Source organism: Penicillium subrubescens (genome assembly GCF_028828155.1).
Source record: "Penicillium subrubescens strain IBT 31985 chromosome Unknown utg000013l_segment0_segment0, whole genome shotgun sequence".
Classification (NCBI taxonomy): Eukaryota; Fungi; Ascomycota; class Eurotiomycetes; order Eurotiales; family Aspergillaceae; genus Penicillium; species Penicillium subrubescens.
The window spans coordinates 461,138-487,021 of NW_026643163.1; the positions used below are offsets into that span (position 1 = coordinate 461,138).

General features: G+C 46.8%; 8 protein-coding genes across 8 annotated transcripts; 6 read left to right on the plus strand and 2 right to left on the minus strand.

The window, feature by feature from the left end:
* Nucleotides 1-1,771: 1,771 nt before the first annotated feature.
* Nucleotides 1,772-2,119, plus strand: N7473_013236 (uncharacterized protein; the record flags this gene model as incomplete). The annotated part of the gene is made up of 1 exon (XM_057159175.1): nt 1,772-2,119. The coding sequence occupies one exon, from the start codon at nt 1,772-1,774 to the stop codon at nt 2,117-2,119; it is 348 nt and encodes a 115-aa protein (XP_057002225.1).
* A 922-nt stretch (nt 2,120-3,041) lies between these two features.
* N7473_013237 (uncharacterized protein) lies at nt 3,042-3,557 on the plus strand (the record flags this gene model as incomplete). Its single annotated transcript, XM_057159176.1, has 2 exons — nt 3,042-3,362; nt 3,417-3,557. 2 exons carry the CDS (start codon nt 3,042-3,044, stop codon nt 3,555-3,557), a joined length of 462 nt encoding a protein of 153 aa, XP_057002226.1.
* Nucleotides 3,558-4,688: 1,131 nt separating this feature from the next.
* N7473_013238 (PaaI family thioesterase) lies at nt 4,689-5,596 on the plus strand. The gene is made up of 2 exons (XM_057159177.1): nt 4,689-4,979; nt 5,051-5,596. Exons 1-2 carry the CDS (start codon nt 4,833-4,835, stop codon nt 5,483-5,485), a joined length of 582 nt encoding a protein of 193 aa, XP_057002227.1. The 5' UTR covers nt 4,689-4,832; the 3' UTR covers nt 5,486-5,596.
* A 4,198-nt stretch (nt 5,597-9,794) lies between these two features.
* Nucleotides 9,795-11,477, plus strand: N7473_013239 (uncharacterized protein; the record flags this gene model as incomplete). Its single annotated transcript, XM_057159178.1, has 1 exon — nt 9,795-11,477. The coding sequence occupies one exon, from the start codon at nt 9,795-9,797 to the stop codon at nt 11,475-11,477; it is 1,683 nt and encodes a 560-aa protein (XP_057002228.1).
* Nucleotides 11,478-11,760: 283 nt separating this feature from the next.
* On the minus strand, nt 11,761-13,509 carry N7473_013240 (ankyrin repeat domain-containing protein; the record flags this gene model as incomplete). The annotated part of the gene is made up of 1 exon (XM_057159179.1): nt 11,761-13,509. One exon carries the CDS (start codon nt 13,507-13,509, stop codon nt 11,761-11,763), a length of 1,749 nt encoding a protein of 582 aa, XP_057002229.1.
* Nucleotides 13,510-15,690: 2,181 nt separating this feature from the next.
* Nucleotides 15,691-17,376, plus strand: N7473_013241 (uncharacterized protein; the record flags this gene model as incomplete). Its single annotated transcript, XM_057159180.1, has 1 exon — nt 15,691-17,376. One exon carries the CDS (start codon nt 15,691-15,693, stop codon nt 17,374-17,376), a length of 1,686 nt encoding a protein of 561 aa, XP_057002230.1.
* Nucleotides 17,377-20,486: 3,110 nt separating this feature from the next.
* On the minus strand, nt 20,487-20,751 carry N7473_013242 (uncharacterized protein; the record flags this gene model as incomplete). Its single annotated transcript, XM_057159181.1, is given in 2 exon segments — nt 20,487-20,539; nt 20,553-20,751. 2 exon segments carry the CDS (start codon nt 20,749-20,751, stop codon nt 20,487-20,489), a joined length of 252 nt encoding a protein of 83 aa, XP_057002231.1.
* Nucleotides 20,752-21,720: 969 nt separating this feature from the next.
* Nucleotides 21,721-22,566, plus strand: N7473_013243 (uncharacterized protein; the record flags this gene model as incomplete). Its single annotated transcript, XM_057159182.1, has 4 exons — nt 21,721-21,990; nt 22,048-22,176; nt 22,247-22,267; nt 22,338-22,566. The coding sequence occupies exons 1-4, from the start codon at nt 21,770-21,772 to the stop codon at nt 22,564-22,566; spliced, it is 600 nt and encodes a 199-aa protein (XP_057002232.1). The 5' UTR covers nt 21,721-21,769.
* Nucleotides 22,567-25,884: the final 3,318 nt, after the last annotated feature.

Consider the following 25,884-nt stretch of genomic DNA (forward strand, 5'->3'; position numbering starts at 1 on the left):
TTTTCTCTGCTGCATTCCTGCCCGTGATACTTCCTCTCTTGAGAGAATTTGACCGGTCCATCGTGCCTCGGGCTTTTGTTGCAATCTCATTGTTCACAGCAACACTGCCTACGGTAGTGCTCTATGCTCAGCGTAGTCAAAATCACCAAGGTGTCAGTGCACAGATCCTGCGTCAGGTGTCTTTTTCGTTCCTTGTCTTGGCAACGGCAGAGCTTTTTGTTGGAACGGTCTGCTCATACTATGGGACCCCTCCTGGGGACCCAGACACAGGTTTCGTTTACATTCTATGTGGGTGTTACGTATTTTCGAGTGTTATCTATTTCTTGATCTCGCTAGAAGACTGAAAAACCGTTCCTATGTATACCCTAGCCCTTTGTTTACAGGACCTGTCACCTGCAGTGCGTAAGGCTCATCGGTGACGAAATTGTCATTTAAAAATAGCGGCGCGCTGGCCTGGATACAGTACTTGAATATCTCATCAATTTTGCGAGGAGGGAAATCACCAATAGGTATGTCCATGAACGGCTTGGACCACGGTCAGCACACATCGATCTTCAATTCCAACGGGTGCCTAGCTGGTCTTGCTTGAAATTGTTTCAAAGTCCAAAGACGAGCTGGCAGAAAGAGCCTACAGAAATTTTGGGAAAATTTGCTTGACCGGCTCCGCGATAGGACACATGAGAGATCTTGTAATGAGCAAGGAGGCTGAGTAATTCACCTTCTATACAAAGGAGCCCTTATATGTGTGGTAATCACTAGCCACAAGGATGACCAGTAACGCGAGGGGTTATAGCATGATCTTGCGCTCGGGACTTCATTCGTCGCCACATTATGACTTGTTGAGACCTGATGATGCTGGCTGTAGATGCTGTTCCCTGAAACAGGAACTAAAAATGGTTGATGCCTTTGTCCAAGTCGCTTCAGTATACCTTGTGTCACCGAGCAGTTAGCAGACCAGGCTTGTGCCTCTATGAATTGTGCGCTAGTTGTCTATAAAACTAATAACACCGCAGATATTAGAACATACTTTAGGGTTTTGTGTCTCTCATGCATCTGGCGTTACGTCGACTGAATGTATGGATAACAGTGCATTATGGAGATATAGCACTGTGGTTGGCTCTTCACCAGGGGTCATCCGTGCGACGATCTCCCCTTTAGGCTTGGTCGGCTTCCCCCTCCTCTGCTTTTTCTGCACTTGGGTAGGTACCTAAACGTTATGACTCCAAGTAACTTTTTCCCCAGGTATCTCCTGATTCTTGAATTTTAATTTTGATTTTTCTTTGTCTAAATTTGCCTCAGCTCTCACCCGGGTGTGGCATGATTGTGACAAGGTGGATCCCCCCATCTTTCCCCCTAATGAGGTGATCGGACTTGCTCTCTTTACTGTACTAGTCTCTACTCGTCTCTAGTCTCCCTGACTGTCTGTCTGCACCTGCGTGCTGCTGCACTCCTTAGTTGGCGTGGAACTCTCTTTCTCCTCGCATTCATATTCTTTCTTATTCTTTCCCTCATCCACTTCCCATTCTTCGTCATTTCTGCAGACTTGATAACATTGCCGCCTGCCTACTCCTATAAGGCGTCAACATTTCATCAACCTTGATTGCTTTGGAAATATATCATCCTCGAGAATCCTTTTACATCCAGTCTCTTTTCTCAACTCAACCTCAACCTTGATATACATTCACTCTTCCATCCTCTCTATCTACCTCTTCCTATATCCCATCCAGTCTCAAATCAACCATCATCACCTCACATCACCATCTATCTCATCATGTCTACCGACTGGTCTCTCGACTTCTGCCTCGTCTGTGATCGCCAGACCTCCGGCGGTCCCTACTGCTCCCAGACCTGCCGACTCGCCGAGTTGGATCGCACATTGGCCGACGACGAGCAATCCTCATCCAAGGGCTCATCGCACTCTCGATCGTCCACTCTTGATTCCATCGATTCCCGATCCCCACGTAGTCTGTCCGCCTCATCGTCGCAAACCTCATTGTCTTCCCTGCGGAGTCATGCCTCCAATGCCGCCCTCTCCGGCCAGCTGCAAGATGAGCTGCGGGACTATGCCAGCTGCTTCGATCACGTCCGAGGTCTCAAGCGACGAATGACTTCCTCTTAAATGACCTCGATCTCTCTCCTCCCTCTCCTCTCCGACCGACCTTGCCGCTACCACAATGATCACTTCTTTCGCGGGCAGCGGGATGACTCGTCTAGTCTGGTCTCCCGCTATACCCCGCATTCTTGACCTCTCTTGCTCTTTCTCTCTCCCACTCTCAGCGACACATTTTTGCATACCATCGGGAAAAAACGAATCAGGCGTCTCTGTGCAGAAAGATACTTTGCACCTCCTTTTTTGGAATATGGAATTTTACGGATTATGGATTTGAAATTGTTTTTTGGAAATCTTCTCTCCCGCTCATCACGACATCTATACCCCCCCTCCGTTTGGGTACGTAGACACAACGTCGTATTAGCACATATCGCGTAATTGTTTGGCAACTAGAACGTATGTGGGCACGCTCGGTTATCAATGATTAAGAATGTCAAATGGTATTACATTGCTTTCACAGCAAACATTTCCCGCATTGCTCTCGATTCAGATACCAAAGTATCCTGAGAATGAGAGGGTGCGGTGTGAGGCAGTTGCGGAGGGATTGACGTCAGAATGGCATATCCCCTTAATCTGGGAATATCATGTGAAGCCGGACGGTGCCATGCATATTAAAGTAGCCAAATGTTTGAAACTCGATGGAGGAAGCCATAGATACTGTTGTTTGTTTCGGTAAATTGATCTAGCGCGTGTTCACCAGAGGTTGCGGCTCAGGCAGCTTCAGGGCTTTGAAATGGTTTATGCAAGGCACAACTCTAACTAGTCCACTAAAGCGCCCGTTTAATGAGCCGAACGTGTCATTGAGAGCGTTTCGCCTCTTCCGAACCGGAATATAAGCTTCAGACAGTCTCTATAAAGAGCTATAAAATCCTGCATTATCTGGCATTATTGGTTTGTTTGTAATACCTTCGATACTCTTTGATACCTCAGAATGCTTGAAACGCCACGGGCTGGATTGCCACGCACTCCTTCAAGCTCTCGGCATGCTCGATGTGAGCCTGCTGATGAGGACTCTGTGCCCTCACAGACCCCACAGCAACAGCCATCACCTCCATATCCCCATGAGTCCATCCATGACCAATCCATGGATGACGGCCTGCCATTGAATCCATCCCAGTCCATGCAAGGGATGCAGAATATCCCGAATGGCTTCTATCACTTTGTCGAATATCCCTCAGCGTCGCAGCAGTCCGACCTGATGGTGGCAGACCTCGAGCAAGGGTTCTACCAGGCCGTTGCACAGTACTTTTATGTAAGTAGCAGCCTCTGGGAACAGTTCATCGACGATTTCCTGACATGGAAAAAGGATCGTTTCTTACAACATGCATCTGGCGTGGGCAGAGCAAACATCAGCTACTTGTTCACTGCGATGCTTCATCACCAATTTCCGCATCCGAGCCCTGTTCGTAGTGACAATCACTTTATGCCCAATCAGGAGAGGAATTGATACCATATATTAACGTGCAAATATGGAAAAGAATTGGGACGTGTGAACCGATCGGAGAGGTGGTGAGATCGACGTCATGCTACATTGACATATTGCAATACTGAAGTCACGCTTGTGTGATTGTTTTGCCGTTCAAGGCGAGACCGTACGGGACGAAAGCAGAGTCGCTGTGTATTTAGTAATGAAGGAGCTCGAGCGTGTTCAATAAGCTACATCCTATGATTTCCGGTCAATATTTATACTTCCTAATTCAATTCACGAGAATAGCGTGCTGCCAAGGAAAAGTAACTGATTATCCAACTGATTTGATCCCCTTCACCAGGCTCTAGTGCAGTAACTTAACTAACTTTCCATTTAAACGATTCGGTAAAGTATACCATCAAAGAAACGTAAATCAAGCCTTATCCTGGGCAGTCATACCATTGATCTCAGGCTTCCAAGTCCATCAGCAAAAAGGAACGCTCAATCTCTCGCTGCTGTCTGAACCGTCCGTCTCTGCAACATTGATTCACTGCCATCTGTACGTGACATCCAAGAGGGACAACCTCTGTCTCCTAAAGCTTGATGTATTTTCCAACCTGAGGAGCTAGCAAGCTTTTTAGGAGAGAGTTCGCGCATTTTGTTCTGCACCAAACGTGAGGTGAAAAAATGAAGCCAGCTGGCTATGATTCCCGGACCAGGTTGAATCATAAGCTTGTGGCTCATTGCTTGAACGAAGACGTGCTGTCGTATGCTAGCGGGCTATTCGGCAAGGCGTGGACCGGCTTGAAATCCATCTAAAGACAGCGGTGGATGACATCACGTCAATATTCCGTAAGTCCATCCAGCAAAGGGAGACTGACCATGAAGAGGAAAGGAAAAATAGTCGCCCACTTGGGTCACAGCAGGCCCCTACGCTTCTGATTTTACCTAGGAGCTCGTAGGCTCAGGACTAGTAGGATTGATCTCGTGATTGAATCTTTTTCTGCGTATCTGAAAATGAAGCGAAGAGGGACATTCATACGAAACCCGCGTTGTGCATGGCGTTATGCGCTGCGGCCCACTGCTTTTCTCCTGGAGGGTATGCAGCAAACCCGGGTCAGATAAGCGCTGGCACAGACGGTGGGCCGATAGCAAAGCCTGGCTGTATATCATTATGTTCATCCAATATTGTGTTCTGGTTGCGCAACATACGGGCAGCAGACATTTAAAACCAATGGATCCTAGACCTGCTCCCTGCATAGCAGTTGCCTTTCGAACATATGCAAATACCCGGTCTTCCTACCCTTGAGAATAATGGCACTGAAATCGCTCCCCCAAGCGCCCCTGGCCTACATCTTCAATTTTATGGTACGGACCGGCCACCGCTGGCTCAATCTGGCCAGGGCCAGTTCTCGCATGCCCAAGCTCTCCGAGAGTAGCTATGGGGTGCCTCAAACTGTGGTATGCTCACGTTTGCGAGAACTTGTGGGATCGAGTGACGGATCACTAGCGCTGATATTTCAAGCTTGAAGCCAGGTCTGAACGGTTCGCCTTTCGTCTCGGATCTCGAAAAACTCCCCTATACAAACTCCCTCCATCATAACCTGCTGTATGGATACCGACCGGAGTTGCAGAGGTGCGAGCTTGGCCAGCAGGCGACGGCATTGATGGCTCTCGAGCCAAGGCAACGAATTTGCTTTTACCCGGGCAAAATCCACGGTGGTTACCAGGCATTCCTTTTGGACCAGTTGTTTGCAGACTGCTGCAAGCCTGCCGTCACGGCCAATTTGTCAGTGGACTTTAAGCGTCCAATCCAACCCAATTCTAGACTAATTCTCCACGTGTGGCCTGTGAAAATCGAAGGTCGCAAAATTTTTATGGAGGGATCAATTCAGGTCGACGACCAGTTGGGTGAGAGGCTGCTCTGTGCCAGTGCCTCTGCGCTCTTCATTGTCCCCCGCTGCTAGCGGCACGTACAACTCTCCTACATAAAATATTGTCTCAGAATCTCAATTCTTCGAAGATTTCTCAGTTGACTAGCAAACCACATCCGCTGTTAGACTAGAAAAGATGGCCGGACTTGTAGCACAGATAGTGGACTTAAGATACTCTGGGATGCAAGTCACTGGTCCTATCTGCTTCTCGTGGGCATAGCTCGTACAATACGGCCGAGCGTTCCAACATGAATCCTATGCGATTCCGCCATTGATTCGCACCCCAGAACTTGTACCTCAGCGATATCTATTCCTCCCTCCAGCGGTCACCTACATGGATTGTCAAGCTCTTGCCGCAGATTCAAGATATATGGCCCGTCGTCTGCAGGAAAACTCAATCGGCAGGACGGACTCGATCCCGTCAGCCCGTTCATGATTCCAATGTATATATTCACATCCCGCAGGTCAATTTACCGCGTATTTGGGGTAAGGCATGGAAATAATCATCTAAATTACATAAAGGTAAGGTAAATCATTTCACATGCCAAGGAAAGCCTATATCTAATATTCAAGTAAAAGTGACATATGGTTGTTGAGTAGTAATTCATCGCTTTTACTAACGTAATTCACAGCCGACCAGCACACACAGTCCAGCGGCACACCCCAAAACACATAATAAATGTGATATACTACCGCTTTAGATCTCAACAATCATACTAAACTTTCACTTAAATATAAGTATGTAGGCTTTACTTGGCATTTGAAATAACATACTGTAGCTTTAGGCAATTTAGATGATAATTTAGATGCTTTATCATAAAATACGCCGTATTTTTGAAGTGGGGGACATGAATATATATATCTCTCCTATCACTTCGAGTACTTTCCCTATACTTCGTCAGTAGGTGAACTATGTATTTTGGATTATATACAATTAGTATCTTCACTCAAATAGTTATGGTTGTTGAGATATAAAGTGGTAATAGTAAGTTTTTAAAATTAATATAAAAAACCGACTTCTGTAGGATAGATAAATCAAATCAAATTAAATTAAATTAATGACATTTTCAATATTTTTGTTTTTAATTTATCACATTTACTGTGTTTTGAGGTGTGCCGGTCGGCCGTGAATTACGTTATGTGTTTTAGTGTGGCTCATTTCCGTAACACCGAATTGCAATCCAGGATTGATCGTAAGATCCCCTGACAATTGGTAGTAACATTGGTGTACGAGTGCTGTCCCATGAAGTCCCCAAGACCGAACTTCAGAGACAGAGTCCTCATGCAATATTGTAAAAACACACCTATCTTAGTACTGTAATTTATTTAATAACATAGATCTGGAATTATGCGTAATTTCAAAATTAGACATTCTGGGTCCCTGTGGCACTTGAGCGAGGAAAATATTCTAGTACCGCTGTGTTATCTTCTATCCCGGTTGACGGTTGTTCGCGCAGTCACCTCAGACCAACCTGCTGTATTATTGACGTTGAAGTATATATCATTGAGTTAGAGAGGGAGATAATTACTCGTGATCTATTAATATACGACAATAGAATCATTTGATGAATCTACCTGCAACTGCGATAAAGGTATATATCTGACGTTTCGGCACACCGCCTTATTTCGGCACCTCATATACTCCGTATTCGTTACGTACTCTGTGCTCATACCAGGGATAGCTAATCAGGCTCGGAAGGCTTTGGGCTCAAGGGGCTAGAATGGGATTTGAGAAGCTGGATTCAGAATAAAGATACAAGACACGCTAAACATCTCGGCTACTGACCTTGGTATTGTAGGAAAGGATGGTAGAGCCATCGTGACGATCAGATCTATCAACGGAATCGTGCTCATTTATTACAAAGTAAATTCGGGCCTGTTATTGTACGTAGCGTACACTGTAGTGATGTGACGCTCTGTAACACTCTTTGACATCTGAGACCCTGCTGAAGCAAGGCCCTGAGAATGTCCTGATGCGACCGGTACTCGTCGTGGAGTTGCGGAGGAGAGGGCGTGTTGGCCTTTGGCGAGTTTTTCTCTTTGCCCTTGGTATAGTAGCGCTGCATATTACCCGGGCCTTGTCGGTCCTCCGGCTTTATTGCTGCGTAATCGGGTATAAACTCCTCTTGAGAGGACGAGAACATTTGAACTCTTCTCGTTGCACGATCTCGGATAAAGAAAAAGGTATCCTGATTGCAAAGAACTCCTAACTCGTGTATTTTTTTCATGACACCCTGGCGGCGTTTGAGATACGTAGTTTTCCTTTTCTGAGGATCCGAAATCCGTATAATTGGGGTAGGGCCCTCTTTCTTTCCCTTTCTTTTTTTCAGTCCCATTTCCATTTCCAAAACACGCCATTCCAACAGACTTGGCCCAAACAGACTATATACATCATCTTGGGCCGATCAGGTATGTGAAATGGAGCGAACCTATTTAGAGCTCTGGAGCAAGAATAGCATCACGGCACAATGACTTCTATTTTGGGAAGACGAGACAGTATCTCTTCCCTCGTACCCTGTGCCATCCAAAAAAAGAAAAAAAGAAATAAGAAAAAAGACTCCAGTCAGCTTGTTGAACGGCCATCGAAGACAAACATGCATAGCGCCATGTCAAAGATCCTGCGAACATCCACACGTAGTCATGTCGTATTATTAGGTATTATTAGGTCGGCTTCTCCAGGCGCCCGGACTGTGTTCTCACTCTCACTTCGTCTGTCTTCTGCTATCTTTAGAGAACATGCGGAATCTAATTTAGTTTTGAAGTTTGACCGTATGGCTCTCTACTGTACTGCACCATCCCAGTTGGCGTTGGGCTTGCCCGATGCTATATCGGAAACCTCCGTGCTGATACTGAGTCTCCGAATGGGAGACATCGGTACTTTCCAAGCAGTTCACGAGATTATCTAGTGCAACTTCAGGTACGTCTATGCTGGAGAAGATAGAAAATCACGTAAGCTTAGCTGTACTTTCTAGGGTAATCTTCCGAGCAAACTCCTTGGTCTGCCCTCAACTCTCAGTCTAGGTAGACCCGGACAGTCTTACCTGGGCACAGTTGCTTGTCTAGAGTATGATGGAAGACCTGCGTTTCAACGTCCTCATAGATGAGCTAGAACCGGAACGTTCTGGCGACACGTTCTGGCGACACGTTCTGGCGACACGTTCTGGCCGAATAGGATTGCGTCTAGTGGGTTGACAAGATTCGTTGGTCAAGATCATGATCAAAATTTGATCCTCATGAGAGGCAACGCCATCACAGACGTCCAAAGGCCCGGAAAATATCGCGCCTTTATCATCCTTTTCTCCTGCCAGAAAGCAGGCATAGCAGCCATTGAGTCTGGAGGATGTGCCGAATCTTCGGCATTGATGTCTCTTTGAAATATAGATTTGAGCGACTGTTGTCCACGGAAATACATATAACGTAAACGTCCGAGCACATTTCCCCGGCACTCTGAGTGACCTCGCCCTGTTTTTAACGGACCTACTCGCCGCACTTGGAGGCTGTTGTAGAATGGTCCGTGTGCTAGTAATGCAAGCTTTAGCATATTTGCGTAACGTGCACTGATTGATCGAAGTTCTGTTAAGTGGTGAGACCGTTCTCGATCCATATTGCCTAGACGGTGATTTTTCTGTGTGTCGAGTTCAATGTGCACGCACTGTAACGTAACTCCCGGTTAACCTGATAACCCCAAAACACCATACTAAATGCGATTTTTCAGGTCAAGGTGTATCAACAACTAGAAGCAGGTTATGTTCGATTTTGAGTAACGTGCGTCCCACCGCAACCGTGTCCCCTCGTACCCGCTCAGGATTGAGGTACTTTGGAAGACAATGCCGGCAAAGTCAACCAACTGGTGGCGGATCCTTAAGCTCAACTTGAAATAAGATTTTAATATCTTCATTATAGACTGTTCAGCTTCCACCCAAAATTACGTTGATTTGTTGGCTTATTTCATCCCAAATAAACTTTCGTTGCTAACCAGATTTCTGTGGCAAATTGTGCTAAGCTTCCATGGTCCCCAACCAGTCGTTATTTAAGAATTTAAGCTTGAAATTCTTAGTAAACAGATACCTCCGATTAATAATTACTAGAATTATAACCTCTACACACTGTCCACATCTGAAATATTTTTATTGTTTGTTCGCACATGAATTTACTAGGGTACATGGTCTGCTTATTAAGGATGGTTTATGTACAGCCCATTACATACAAAGCGTACTGAGCATGTAATGTAAAGATTCTAATTTTAGAGATTTCTGCCCACGTGCTTCTCGGGGTCAGTCGTGTTGCCCACCTCCAGAGCCAATTTCACTTTTTCCTGTCACGCCGAAACACTCTAAATCCGATGAACGAGCACAACGACCCAGCAACAACTCTGCTCGCACTAAACGAACAGTCTGAACAGCCCAAAAATTACTCTGCCCTATCGAGGTCTAGCGGTATTCCAAGCTCTACGCTACGTGATCGTGACCATGGTAGGATTTCCAAAAAGGAGCGAGCTGTGGAACAGCAATACCTTACTCCGCAGGAAGAAAAGTCGTTGCTGGAATACGTGCTACGGTTATCGAAGAATGGTTACCCCCTCCCGGTCAAATTCTTACGTGCTCTGGCCCGGGAGATCGCCCGCCGACGCTCATCACATATGCCAATCCCGGTCGCCAATGAAGACACTCGCCCACCAGGGAAGAACTGGCCACAAGCATTTTACAAACGTCACCCGGAGCTGACATCGAGGACACTAAAAGCAATAGACTGGAAGAGACATGATCACAACATCTACGACAAGGTGCAGGATTGGTTTCGCGTCATCAAGACGGAGCTGGACAATCCGGCGATCCTCGCCGAGAATGTTTATAACATGGACGAGACAGGCGTCCTCCTGAGCGTTTTGGGTGCTCTCAAGGTGTTAGTAGGGCGGGAGGAGATGTGTAAATATCGTGGTGCTGCTGTAAAACGGAAAATGGTTACTGCCGTTGAGTGCCTATCAGCAGATGGTAGGTCTCTGAATCCCCTGGTTGTTTGGCCTGCTTCTACCCACCGTAGTAATTGGACCACTTACCCCACTCCCGGATGGCATTTTGCCTGCTCAAAGAATGGATACACAGACAGCTCCATCAACCTGTACTGGATCCAGCATGTCTTTGACCCTCAGACGAAGGCTCGTGCTGGTAAGCGGCCGCGCCTTTTGATCAGCGACGGGTTCGCTGCGCATGAGTCCCTCGAGGTCTTGAAGTTTTGTCTTGCAAATAACATCATTCCCTGCCGACTTCCCTCACATACTTCGCATAAGCTTCAGCCGTGTGATGTGGGTGTGTTCAGTGCACTGAAAACTGCCTATCGGGAACAAGTAGAACTGTTATATCGGGGTGGAGCTAATGCTGTGCGGTTGGAGCATTTCACATCCCTTTATAGCCGGGCGCGAAGCTCTGCTGTAACGCCTCGTAACATCAACGCGGGCTGGTCTAAAACTGGATTATTTCCTTGGAATCCTGACCGGGTACTGAAGGACATTCAGCCGCCTCCAAGAGCCAGTTGCTCCAACAGGGGGAATGTTGCTACAGTGGTCCGTTACTCTGACAGTGTAGAGCTGCTACAAACACCACAAACACCCATCACGGCTGACGGTCTAAAATCGCTGTGTCGTAAGATGCAAAAAGAAGCTCGTGGGTGGGACGAAGATTCTAAGCTTCTCGTCAACCGTCTTGCCCACGCTGCGGAGAAGGCATTTGCGGACCGTGCACTTCTTCGTAATGACAACGACCGGCTGTTGGTACAGAACAATGAAAAACGAACTCGAACATCGAAGCCAGCACGCAAGGTGGGCAATGCTAAAGTCATGAGCTATGAGGATATAATCGAGGCCCAGCGCAACCTTGAAGCAAAAAAGGCCTCGCAGGGTGGAAAGCGCAAGAAAACTTCCAGCAGTGGGCGTCGAGCGAAACGATCTTGCAGTGACGATGTACGAAGGGCTGAGGATGAAATACAAACCTGGGGCTTTAAAGATTACTGCTCGGTTATTAGCTTTTGACAGGCCGCCTTTCTTTCTGCTTTTGTCAGTTAGGTTACTTTTAGATTGTGATTAATTATGCAATATATATGTGCTACAGTCCAAGAGATCATAGCGCAATTTTGGCATTTCAAAGTATGAACAAAGCTAGCCCGTCTCAGTGAGGACGGAGCGACAGAAGCTCTCAAGTCACATGATAAATATCAAGAAACCTTCAGCGGTACGGTATTAAAGACGGCTGAAACCTCAGCATTCCTCACGAATCCGTAATTGTCTTTGTGTACCTATTCAAAGCTGGGATAAGTCAAAGTGCCGCGAATAATTGTAAAGACAACCCAAAAAAACTATTGACTTTGTCTTTGAACATGATGCAGTCCTGGCAAGGAGGCGAGCTGATCAATATAACCGCCTCGGTTAATGAAGCCGGGGGTGGCGCATTAGCCATTCTGGTCAGGTCCTCATGTCTGTCTTTTTGGTGATTTAGAACCTCCAGTTGGCTTTCTAACCATAAAAGCGGCCTGGCTTGGGGTGTAGCGATTAGCCGGTTTAGGGTGGTTTCAACAGATTTGAGCTCCAACTTTAAAGCCCGGATTTGATCATGTTTACCGACGAGCTTTTCATCCCCATCGAATAGCTCATTCTCTAGGTCCTTCTTTCTCTTTCTGAGAGACGTAACTTGGCGTCCCGTTTGAGTCGTTGAAAGGAACTCCTCAAGCTTATCGTCATTTAACTCAATCTCTGTCTCCAGTTCTGAGTCCGGCTGTCCATCGCGTGGGAGGAATACATGACGATCAATGAAGTATGCAATCAACTGCTTTTCTGCGTGACAAGCATTGCATTGACCATCTCTACCCTGATCGTAGTTGTGACAAGGCAAAAGATGGCCCACGACTTCCGAGATGTAAAATACATCATCGGTCCACTGCCTGCCGTCGACCCTGAGAGACTGGACAGAGGGATGTGACCATCCGCTCATAGCGCCAACGGAAGGGAATTTCCCGCCTCGTTCCAGGCGCGCCACCGTCTGCGATCTTCGGCTAATCGGATATTCTTCAATTGGCCCATATAATACAAGCGAGTCTTGCATTGGCGAGTGTTTGAAAGAGTAGGACTCGGACATGATTAAGGTGGGAGGTCTCCCAAAAACAATTTTTGACTTCCGGTTCTCTCCTCCGAGGAGGCGTACAATTTCCTGACGATCAATGTCTCTCAGGAATGGGTCCTCGATATAACCCAGTCGTCGATTAGATGAAGACATGGAGTTGCCCCCGGTACGATCGTATATCTCTCGTTTGTTTCGGTGCTTGTCTTGAGCAAAATCAATGGCCTGTCGGTTTTCGCTATCTCGCATACTTTTGTCTGCATTGTTCTCGAGGAGAACCTTGACGTTCTCGACCCAACCAAAGAGTGCTGCCTCCATCAACGCAGTCCTTCCACTATTGGCAGCAGCATTTACTTCAGCCTCATGCTCAATGAGAAGCGATACCATCGGTAAGCTCTGTTGAGCTGCTGCCTTGATAAGGTTCGTTTGACCATCGGAATCACGGCCCTCGAGAAATAAGTGGGCTTCACTAGATGTCTCCAAATAATTCTGAACCGCTTTCACATCCCCGAGGGCGCAGTCACTAATCGGCTGCGAAATTCTTTTCTGTTTAAATGGGCCGATTCCATGTCCTGGATTGGTAATGATGATCTCCTTTGCGTTTTGGTGAATACTCGCAAAAGTTTCTTCTCTGTGTACTGCAACCGTAGCCTTTTGAGCTAATTGGATCGCCAGACGATCAACATCATCGTCATCCTCCCTATCGCTCTCATGCGATACAAAAATGTTGTTATAACGTCCTCGTTTCTTGTCGATTTCATACGCGACCTCACCTTGGTCGTTCAAGGGGAAGCAGCATGAATAACTCTCCATCATTTCACAATGGGAGTATCTCAACTTCCCCGCCTCCCAGTTTATGCCGTGGCGATGAACATCGTCACAGAATGGACAGTGAACGTAGTAGTTGGAAGCATTCCACCAGATAACATCGGCTTCAGGGAAAGTTTTCATTGTAGAATGGTATTAACGAACTAGGTGCGAATTAGTTCGCCTAGCTGCTGATGACTTTGACAAGAGAGCTGGAGATAAGCATACGAAAGGTGAATATGCTCCTGTAAAGGAATCCAACAGTGTAAGAAAATTCAGGTATGGGCGAGGAGGAGATTAAAAGTGGATATGTAGGGATGATGCCGCATAAGCTTAAATCCTGTCCGATTAGCCAGTTTATGGTGGTTGATGATATTTGGTGCGTGGAGCAGGCCGCCGGAGTCCGGATGACGTCAATGAGGAGTTCAAGTCGATCATTCTCAGACCCAACGAAGCCAAAATCATGTGACTATATGCAGGTCAAAATTTGGACTTTGTTGTTTACGGGACAGATCTGTTACAACACCGTATGTATTGTAATTTTACGTGTCTTCTTAGTAAGCAAGAAATGTATCCCAAGAGTCTCAGGGAGCGAGAGTATATCAAGATTTTTTAACTACAAACCGCAAGGAAAAGGTGAAATCCTTTCGTTGAATCTATTATAACGTATCTACTTACTATTGGGGTAAAGCATTTAACCCTGAAGAATTGGAATTTGTGAGCCATGTTGGATTTGACCGAATTTTAAGAGATAACCCAAAGCACACGGTCGCAATTCTCGCGTTGAAACATACACAAAGATGGACGTAATTTTGGGTGAAAATTGGACTTTATCGAGGGTTAAGTAGTCTCAAACAATATAATCTTGCTTTTGCCGCAACTAAATCGCGCATTGTTCTCGTTTAGGTGTTTGATTCCAAAGTATCTTGAGGTTGAGTGGGTGCGGCGGGAGGCGGGTTGCAGAGGGATTGACGTTAATATGTAAATCCTTAGTATTAGAAACAGCGTAGGATAAATGAAATATTCATAAAAGTACTATTTACCCATATTACCAAAAATACGCTCCAAGAGAGCAATATAGGTATATATACCAATGTTATCGCACCCTAAATTATTTCCAGCCTGATAAAATAACTGAATTGTCCTAAGACTATACCATGCGCCTTATGGGTTGAAATATGAAGTTGTGAAAAATCGCATTTAATATGGGGTTTTGGGGTTATTGGGTTGACCGAGAACTAAGTTACGTTATCAAGTGTTCGTCATGTCCTTCCGCCGAAAGGCGGATCAAAAAGACTGTCCATGCCAAGGCTAACGGATATATGAGGTGCCGAAATAAGGCGGTGTGTAGGTGTGCTGAAAAGGCTCCTAGATACCTGCAACACAATTGGAGATAAAAACAGGAAAAGGAACAACAGGAAAAGGAACTATTATTATATACAATTACATGTGTGTTATTCTCTGCCTCTCTAATTGAATGCTCTCTATTGTTAGGTCAATGATATATCGAGTTGATCCAGAGGGGGCTGCGCGAACTTCCGTCAACGGGGAATTAAGGTACACTGTGGAACAAAAATCATTTCTCGCTCCGGCGTCACAGGGGTCCAGGATATCTGATTTTTACGTTACGTATAATTTCAGGCAGATATTAATGTCTCCTTCCATGTCTCGTGAAAGTTGTGTCTTTGAAGTTGGGTCTGGGTACTTCATGCGACCGAACTTATCCATCTGTTACGACAGCTGTTACCCCAGATTGTCACAGGGTTGTCACAATCATGACCGTATTGTACTGTGATCTGGTGTTACGGAAATACTTTTATTCCGGAGTCCAAATTTGGCTCTTTCTCGCAGCTTCCCTCCGGCTTTCCCTTGCTTTACTCAGTGGCACTTTTGAATTCGTCTCTTACGGCAAGACTTCCGCTTATGATCTTTTGCAATGTATTCAATTCTCGAATAGTTACATCCAAGCACCCGCATACGCAATTTTAGTCATATATCCCGCCCGTTGTCGGAAAGAGTATTCGGGTAATACACCCCGCTTGTAAAATACGGTATTGATGGTATTGAATAACCAGTTTCCCCTTCCCCCCCCCTTAGGTGGTTTCTCTCTCTCTCTATAACCAGTGGCGGTCTGAGTTAATTATTGTCATTGCTGCTGAATCAACACGCATATCTGCGGGTGTGCTGCCAACGAGTGTTCCCCTTTTCACTGTTCACTTGGTAGTAAATCCACGCGTGACAGACGAATCGGACGTGACTGTTCCCTGACCCCTGACTGTCCACTGCCATCAGCAACGTCATCCCCTGCCCCCCAAAAAGAGGAAAATGTCGACAATTACCAGCGATGAGATCGGTGAGAAGATCTTACAGTCGTCAGAGAGTATTACAAAGAGTTATGCTCGGCTGCAATTGTTGATGGAGAACTATTCGACCATCGAGTTCCGTTGGAAGAAGTACAATACTAAAAAACGCCAGAACCGGCTTGAAGAAGCATGGCAAAAGATGCCTATTTTGCAACGACCTGATCTCTGGGAGTACAACCGAACCGGCTATGATGGTAGTTCCGACAACCCTGCGGTATTCATGTGGCCTGATATTAGCTTGCGGGCATTGAAGGATGAGAACACACTTTTGGATTTCCTGAGCGCCCGTTGCCATGACCCACCTTATAATTTCCTCTTCGCCGACCGCGAGGCAGTGGAATTTGGCGTCATGACCTCGAATATTCAGCAGGAAAATCACTTGGCTGAAACCTACGACGTCGTGTTTTGGAATGACGCTGGCAATCGGTACGGAGAGCTGCTGAAGCGTGACGTGGATTGCGCAAAGACGAGGCAAATCCGGATGAATGCTGGCGATGGGCTTCTTGTTCTAGAGAGGCAACAGCGCCTGTACCGTTTTCTGGCTGACGTTGCAACCTCGTTATGCAAGGACATGCCCGAGGAAAGTGTACCGAAGTCGTCCCCCGAACAGCGGAACGCGAACGCATTGTTGGGCGTCAGGAGGCACTCGTTTTATCGGTCGCCCGTGCACTTCGATGCGCACTCTCTACTCCATTTCGTTGACGCACAGCTGGATGCAGCGGAGGACCACATGCGCGCACTGCGGGAGGATCCCAGGTATTTTGCCGACATGCTCCGTGAGAGAAAGGATCACGCGATGGAGCACGTGGCCTGGTCACCCTCCGCCCGACCAGTCCAAGTAAAGGAATCATGGAATCACACCATACGCGTGGTGATACGTGAAGCTTATGCTGCCCTGGGAATGTGGACCGCGGTGAAGGTGCAGCTACAGGCCCTATCTCGGTTGATGGCCGACCATGGGGTAGGTTTGGAGCCTCACGAAGCCCTCTCCCAGCCCTTGGGGGATGCACTTGCCAACATGGTGTGGTTGCTGGAGCTGATGTTTGAAATGCCCTTCGCAACCTTTGTGGAAGTCTTGCCACCATCACCTATGATGCGAGATTCGTTCGGAAAGACGATAACCCCAGACGGAAAGCTTCAGTTCCTCCCTACTCAGCAAGCTTGCGAAGACACAACCAAAGTCGGAATCATCAGAACCGTCGCGATGCTCATGAATAAAGACATTAGGAAAGACGTTGGTCTCCCCACACTCATGGATCTATTCGATACCGTTCTTTTGAAAGATCAGGCGACCGTCAGCCTCCTGTCACCACTGGTGATGAGGACCATTTCGGACTTATCTGCACTGGCAGAGTGCGTGCGCGAGATCTTTGCTTTCCAGCCGTGGGCCAGAAACATTAGAAGCGCACTCGAGCGAAAAGAAGCGTCTTTCCGTCAAGACTGGGAGAAAGCTAAGGCGAGATGGCTGTTGCCAGACAAGGCGTGGAACCAGTCGGATTTGGCTACGTCAGGCGCGCCCGTGGAAGAGCGATTTGCCTATCCGGTGAACCAGAAACCCTCACGCAAGCGGACGAATGCAATGCAACGTGCAGAAGCCAACCTCGATAAATTTTGGGGGAGGCGGATCGTGAGATCTTGGACCACCTGAAACAGATGGAACTGCCCTTTGATGCAACTTGGGTACCATATCGTACTCCCAACTGGGTGGAGCCCATGAGTCGTCGAGAACCCAGGGCTCCTCAAGTTCCTCAGGTTTCACAGGATGTGATTGATTTCGAGCTCGCACATCGTACACAACAGAGACCTAGCAAAAGCCAAACAGGTAATACGCAACCCGAGAAGGCCAAAACACGGGGGCCTGCGCAAGCGCCTTCGTCAGAATTCCCCATACCGCCACCGGAAGACGGCACTCCAACCCCAAAGATTAGCGTGACGCATGAATCTCTACAGGTGTTTCGAATGCTACTTCCTCACAGATGGGAAGGTGGGCTCTCGGGGCAGCTCCCCTGGAGAGATTTCAAGTCTGCAATGACGGAAGCTGGCTTCTGGTCCGAATCCACCTCTGGCTCCTCGGTGGGATTTATTCATGATAAAACTCGGCAGAGGATTCAGGTACACCGTCCTCACCCACACTCGAAATATGAATTTCGCGCCGCTCGGAACATTGGCAGGCATCTGAGGCGCAGATTTGGTTGGAACGAAAAGACGTTCTGCTTGAAGTCTACGTGAATTGATGGCTCCAAACCCACGATGCTGATGTAAAGTAGACGTTGCCGTCAGTAATTCCAACTTCCCTTTTGCTGCATCATTTGTCTAGGTCGATACGACACGAGGCAGGCTCCCTCTCGGATTTCCATTTTGCATATGACCAGCCATCCAGCCCGATATACCTCTCTGCAATCATTTCATAGACCCAGATGTGAAGATAGTGGTGCCCCAACAAAGGCCTCCAACCGAACGTAGTGAGCGTTGACCGTGTCATCCTTGCCGACCGTCCGGCTTGGCGAAGTGATATCGGCACGATTCACGAGAACAACCAGCCCCGTCCCGATGAGCCCGTTGCGGGACACTGACAGTGGTCAACAACCGCAGGTGCGGTCGTCCAGACTATGAACGAATAAATCTCACTTACCAAAGGAGCTCCCCAGAGGACTGGTCACCACAGACCAAGGTCTGCGGCAGATGGACCTGCCATCAGAGATATGAGTAGTCGACCCCGAAATACTGGGGCTTAGGCATGTGCCGTACGACAGTCCAATTGCCCGCTATGAGCCGGGTCAGTGGGGTCAAATATAGCTTAAATTAAAGGTCACGGTTCTCAAGGGCTTCTATCATTCCCTGTATTCCGCCTTTGCTCGGAGGACCGAGTAATGATTCTCAGGCAATGGTCTTGGAGATGTAAGATAATAGGAATGGGCGAATATATGGCCGGCGGCATCCATGTACAGCGGCCATGTGGACACGTCCTAATAGCAGAACGTTTCAGGTTAGCCGTGCCCATCCTACGTCCCAACGCGGAATCGCAGATGTGGATTTCTAGGAAGGCTGGCCAGGAGAGTATCCCGCGAACCGCAGATTCCTCCTGGCCACTTTAACTAACGTAAAAACATTCTTTGTGTCCAGTCACGCTCATTCGATTAAGTTGACATAATTCGGTTCTCTTCATTTCTGCTGAAAGAACAATCATATTTTTCCAGCCTAATAGCCTGCCTAAACAGCTCAAAGCCGCGGCAGCAACATCCCACTACCTTCAATAAAGCTACCAGGCGAGTGAACCCATACAGCCGGTCGGCCTGTCTGCAGACACAATATTCCTACTGTGTTTGGTTTCAAGGTGATTGTATTCCCGAATCCCTTGTCATGCTGAGTTCGTCTTCCAGTCCGGTGAATACCTTGATGCAGTCATAGGTGCTGCGCAACTTCGCGATTGCCCCATTGGTGATGTAGGAGCGCCAGGGATGGATCCTCTTCATTGATGCAATTCATTCCTTGCCACTTTCTGATATAAACCTACCCTTTTTGGTTGTACCGTGAGGTCCCGAGTGGATTGAGATACCCTTAGGTCTCAAGCACATCCTCTGACATTCGAAATTCATACCACTATGTACACCACTAGCTACAAATTCATACAGTGCATGTTCAGTGCGCTTTGTATGTAACGGGCTGTACAAACCCATCCTTTATCAGCAGACAATGAACTTGAGAATTTCGAACGAATGACAAGGATTTAGAGTGAACAATGTAATATATATTCTCATGTAGGTATTGATCAAAGGGATCTCATTACCCAGAATTATAAGCTAAATTCGCAGACAACGCCTGGTTGGGTAGCGTAGCAGAAATTGCCACACAAAGTTAGAGACGGATGAAATATGCCAACAGATCAACGTAATCTGGGGTGGCAGTGAAACAATGTATCCGTGAGATAACGGAATCTTATTTGAAATCGAGCTTATTTTAGTAGCCGCCCACTTGATTAACTTTGCCGCTGTTGTCTTCCAAAGTACCTCAATCTTGAGCGGGCTGGGGGAACACGGTTTGGTATCAATACTCTGGAGTTTGGAACACGCTCCGTGCCCCGCTGGTTTCTGTTGATCAAACGACATGATCCATAATTGGAAAGTGATCCATAATTGGAAAGTGATCCATAATTGGAAAGTGATTGGGTATTTCATGATGGGATATCATCTTATCTACACATTGCTCTTTCCGTGTTTGACCTGTTTCTTTAGTCCTCATTCTGAGACAGGCTCAACTTTTACTGCGTTGTACCGTTGTACCAGCGTCATTGTTCCTTTCCTAATCGTTCCTGTGACGGACAATTCCAAGTTCCCCACTTCATGGGTTTTTCTGATTCAGGATAGTGGTGTCCCTCGAAACGAATAGATGTTTCTTTACAGAGGCTTTTGCATCGAGGAGATATTTCATGCAGAAGCAAAGAGTCAACTTGTCTTCCACATTCCTAATATTCTGTCCGTTGCTGGTATGATGATCGTCACAAATGTCAGTCGAGATTAGCCTGGCATCGCAGAGCAGCTTGTCATGTGGAACGATCCACCATTTTCCACGCCAAGCTTTCTTTATATCGCCGTACGCATGCCAGCGAGCCTCATGGTAAATCTTGTAGTGACAGTGATCATATACATGAGTTGGATCTTGGATCGTGATCTTGACATGGCAAGGAGCACATGTGTATGCATTGAGGTGGTATTTGCGACTTCGTCCGCTCTCCGCGATAAGTTCGTGCGGACAACAAAGCTAGATAGTCCCGGGTGCAAGCTGTGCGTCGTTTCCAGTTTTGCCTACAACTCCTGCAGAGCATACTTCGTGTCGCCGAACGAACAACGTGCTCCAGTGAATCAGCCGGGTTTCGCCGTTGAATCATCAGCACAATGGCGGCATTCGTCCGAGACGCTTTAGAGACGATCTTGTCACATTTGGCCCACAGGCACTGAGTCCGGTGTAAAGGATCGCCAACGACCTGGCCGAAGAAGTATTGAAGGTGGTTGAGATCTCGTGTCATTTTCGGTAGGGGCAAAGAAAGTTTGAAGGGTAACTGGGGAAGAATATGAAAGGAAACGCGCGCACAGTTGTCTTATTTATTTTTTGCGCCTATGTCTCGGTCATCAGACAATTGTGGGTATACGAAAATGAAAAAAGAATTAAATCATACAGTACTCGATTCTCTACTTAGTCTGCAACTTCAGTGACCAACGAAATTGCCAAATTCCTACAGGTAACGTGTAAATGAGGTGCCGAAATCAGGCGGAGTGCCGAAACGCCTCACAGGTACCTGTAACACAATTGGGGATAAGTTCATCAAATAGAACTATTATCGTATAAAAACATGTGTGGATTATTCTCTGCCTCTTCAATTGAATGCTATCTATTGCGAGGTCAATAATACATCGAGTTGATAGAGAGATGGCTTCGCGAACAGCCGTCAACCGGAATAGAAGATACACTGCGGAACAAGAATCTTTTCTCGCTCCAGCGTCACAGGGGTCCTGGATGTCTAATTTTTACTATCCGTATAATTCCAGGCAGTCACTATTGAACTACATACAGATATTGATATCTACCTACTGTACTTCGTGAAAGTTTTGGCTCTGAAGTTTGGCTCATGCGACCGGGCTCGTGTATCTGTGACGGCAGGTGTTACGATAGATTGTCACAGGAACGTCACAATCAATACCCGAATTGTAATCTGGCGGTCCGGAAATACTTCCATTCTGGTGTCCAAATTTGGCTCTTTTGGTCAATCACGGCTCGGGTAGCCTGGCCCTTCCTGCCCGTGTTTTCCTCAGAGTTTCCTTTCCCAGGGTTGAACTTCTGTGTCCGCCACAGCCGTCCATGCGTAAGTTACTGTTTAACCTAGTTACTGTACGGAACAAAGAGGGCCTCCGGGGGGACAGAATTGGCACGAAACAAGCATACAGTGCAACCTATATAAGCATCTCTTGCCTCCACACCCCATCACCCTAAACTTACCCATTGTCAGTCGATTAGCTGTTTGCTGCAACGGTACGGTAACATTAAAGATGTGCTTGATCTTTATCACTTTGCTCGCTATAAACGTATTGTTCTCCCGGGCTGGCCCCACCATAACCCAGTCCGACTGCCAGCTTGATTGGAACCTGTGTACGGTTAGTAATGATGGGGGAATGTCCTGCTATTGCGATGGTAGTAAACAGCAGCAAGCCTACATTCATCTGACTCACTGCTTCGCAAATGATAATGGACAGTTGACCCCGCGCGTGAAGTATGCAATGAACGAATCTATCACTGGCTGCCTAGTGTTCTAACCGATCCTACATAGTGGTGGGTTCCTATCCAATCGTGACGGGATTAAGGGCTCGTGCGACATGGGCGAAGCCGCCCCCCGGCCGCCAATGCTTCAAGCAACTTGCAAACCTAATAATCAGCTGACATCAACCGATATGGGTATGTATGGTCTCTATATCGCCAATTTATCCCACTGGGACACAATTTTCGGGTTGTGCTGACTGCTGAAACAGAGAGAGTTATATCGTTCAAAGGTGACAAGTTGTCTTGCTTTGGACAGACTTGGAGTGATGCGCTATAAGTGACACATTTCTGATCAAATAGGGGTTCCTGTGGTCAACGTGCTGAAGACTACAATGCTGCTACGCGCTCTCATTTCAGCTTCGGCTTAGCTGTTTTGGCGGTGCGGCTGGTTCTTCGTGCTGAGGACGCCACGACCTCGATTGACATCGCTAGACGCACAGAGACCGCAGAGCACGTGAACTACGCAGACGCTACTATCGATATTGCGAAGCGAGTCAACCAGACCAGCTTTTTTGCTGATATTGCTTAGAGCCAGTTCATAGTCAGGATTCACTAACGTGCCAGAAAGCATTGCATTGTCATGCCATTCGCCAGTAGATGGGGAATACGATCTTGATTATATATCTTAATATCTCGTTATGATGTGTTTTGGTTGTTGAGATGTTAAGTGGTACTGTATTGCACCTACGATGTGTCATAGGTGTCCAACTACTCGGTATTCCGCTCATGATGCCGGAATGTATACGTTAGTATAGTCGATTATAAATTTAACGACGAGAAGGAAACTTGAAGGGCAATCCTGTTAGGTGAAATTCTCCAAACAGTATAGCAAGCTTTATATCCGGTGTACTTTCGAGGAGACCGATAATGTTTGCTGCGATAAACGCCTTCCGTTCGTCAGCACTCGGATTTGTAGATTGGCCAATATCTACTGGTACAACATTTATGCCTAGTAGCCAAGAGTGTCGTAAAGCTTTCGGTAATCTAACGAAATAGAGGCGCCTTTCGTCGTAGGAACTTCGACCGCGAAGTTTGTGGTACCTGATCTTCTAAGCGCAGGAATGTTTGATGGATTTTACTGTAAATAGTTACTGTGAAATTCGCTCCCCTTCTCGAATCCACTTCGGAAGCCATAGTCACGGAGTTTATTTATTGGCTGAATGATTTCTCCCTATCAATATCCTCATTTATATGAAGTTTTAAGCTAATTGATAAGCCAAGAATGACCCTGGATGCTGCCTGATTCAAGAAATGTGTATGGTGGCACTGCCCACCTCACCCCTATACCTTTTTTATCCCCATCGGTAGACTTAGAATACAGATGTAGGGACCTGGCTTTTTGTATGACGAACCCCATTCCAAATCCGTAGTAGTGTTCGAAAAGCTGTGAAATCCATTTGATTTCATGGAAGATCTAATGTGAGCCCATGCCCTACCATGTCCTCTTGATCATTCCCAGTAGCTAGAGACAGCGGTGTCTGTCCCTGAAGATTCCTGGCGGACATATTAATGCCATCAGTCACGGTCAGCCACTTCACTACCTCATCATGCGTTCTATGCGCTGGTAGACATAACGGCTTCTTTCCATCAAGTCAATGTAAAGAGTCTAATTTGACTTCACTTGCTCCGAGGAGTAGTTTGACTATATCATTACGGCCATTCTACATTGCACGAATCAATGGAGCCTCTTTTGCTGATGTTCTAGACCTTGGAACAACGCCAGCTGTTCATGAAGTGGCTTGTTTACTGCCCCGTAGTCGTTCAAACCGCCCATGAGAAAGGTGTCCAGCTGGCATATCTGGTAAAAGGATGAAAATAAGAGAGCTAAGTTTACGTCTCTAAATACAACTTATCGAAAACAGATAGGCAAATATTTCGAAGGTGGAATTAGCAAAGAACGGTATAAGGGCGAATGTATTTTGCACGCATGTTTCCTGATTTGAGTCATATTCACATTCCTATACATCCTTTTGTGAATGATAATTTCCTGCGACGGTCTGCATTCCACAAGCGTCGAGTTCAAGGATCTCTTAGTAGATGCCTCTCAGTCTCCTTTACGGACATAAGTTTTGTTCATCACGGACCAATTGCACGCAATTGACAGAGAAAGAGCAATACAGACGCAAAGCAACACAACCAAATATCCTGCAAGCATCTCTCCAGCCCACCGCGGGCTACTACTACAGTACCAGGAAGCTATACCAACCAAAAGCTCGACGCAAGCCATGTCCAAGAGGACCACCGGGGTCCATACACTTGCAACATGGAGTCCGCTTCGTGGAGGAGATGCCGTCTCATCAAATTCAAAAAGCAGCATCAACAGGATAACCACTGATATGATGCTTGTCACAAGCGCGCTACACAGAAGCCCGTGGGATAGTTGAGCCGGCGCGTTTTGGGCCGGATGAAACTCAGGAAATGTCAAGGCATTTACGGCCAGAACACCCAGAAGAGCTGCGAGAAAAAAGAACCATTTGTAAAGCCGCTGAAGCCTATCGGTAATTCTCTCGGCCTCCACAACACGGTGCGTGGCATCAGGTGTCGTTTCTGGAACCATGATGCTTACTCGTGTCAGTCATACAAGGAGGAAATTAGTGGTACCACTCGTATTGGTGAGAACTCACAGATTCTGGTCGTGGGTCCGGCTTTATGAGAGTGAACTTCGTAAATTGATGAGGATGTGCAGAAAACTAGTGTCTGGGGACAGGTAGAGAAAATATGAATTCTGAGAGGCTAGGAAGTCAAAATTCGGAACAGGCTGAAGAGCAGCAGAGAAGGGACAGGTCGCAAGCAATAAAAGGTTTAAAGAGATGGTCCCGATAGCACGACTTGTAGAAATCATCTCTCTTTATAGTTTTGAAGTAGGATTGTGGGGACAGTCCGCACCCAATGGCATTTAACAGCTTGCATAATACCCAATAAGGATTTCTGTATGCCTCTCAGAAAAGCGTCCAATTATTATCAATTTATATCGTGATGAAGCTATCGAACTGGATGTTGCGTTAAATAGAGTGAGATTACAGACTACCTCTGCGGCCGCCACCCCGCAACTATCTCAGGCCCTTAGGCTATGAATACGCATTTCGTAGACTGCGATTCCGATTTGAACTTGACTATCGGTAAGTAGAGTGCCTCTTAGATCATGAATATTTAATCGGTTCACAGAGGTTGGGTTCATAATACATCGAGTTGTTCAGGGGTGGCGGCGCAAACATCCGTCAACCAGGATAGAATAACACTGCTGGAAAGGAATCATTTCTCGCTCCAGCATCGCAGGGAGTGTACAAAGATCCTTGATAGCAAATGATCACACAGGTAGCGGAAATGGCCAAAACTCCAGAGGATTCCTTGCAAAGTACCAGAGATCTTTACAACCGAGTCGTCGAAGACCACGGAGAATCGCTGCGGTAATAAAAGTTGAGTAATGGTTGCAGCAGGAGCCCCAGATGATTTCAGATGCCACTTTTGTCGTTAGTGATGTCAGGCTTTACAATGATCTTGGCGGTGAAGATGAATCGAAAATCCGTCTTCATCGATTGCGCATGCTGAGGCAGTCGATCGAACTAACGCTTCCGCGAGGTGTGTGGGTAAATGGGTTATCCGTCCATCCGTCCACCCTGTCATCGGACGCTGATATCAATATCAGACCCTTTCCAGATAGCGCGGTCGAGATCCAGATCATTATTCAACAGCCGGTACCGTACACTTTCAATAGATGTTTAAGATTTTGAAAATAGGTTGTTCTATTCTTCTAGCTCTAGAACGCGGCAGGAATGACACTGTAAAATGCATTAGCGGTCTGATTAAAGGATTATTGTGGACTGAATGAGCACCGTGGAGCCTAACC

What these genes read in the sequence shown, in the direction of transcription:
- N7473_013238 (XM_057159177.1), top strand. Translation starts at nt 4,833, where the DNA reads ATGGCACTGAAATCGCTCCCCCAAGCGCCCCTGGCCTACATCTTCAAT. An exon ending in ATGGGGTGCCTCAAACTGTG is followed by an intron (nt 4,980 to 5,050) that starts GTATGCTCACGT and finishes TCAAGCTTGAAG; the next exon opens with CCAGGTCTGAACGGTTCGCC.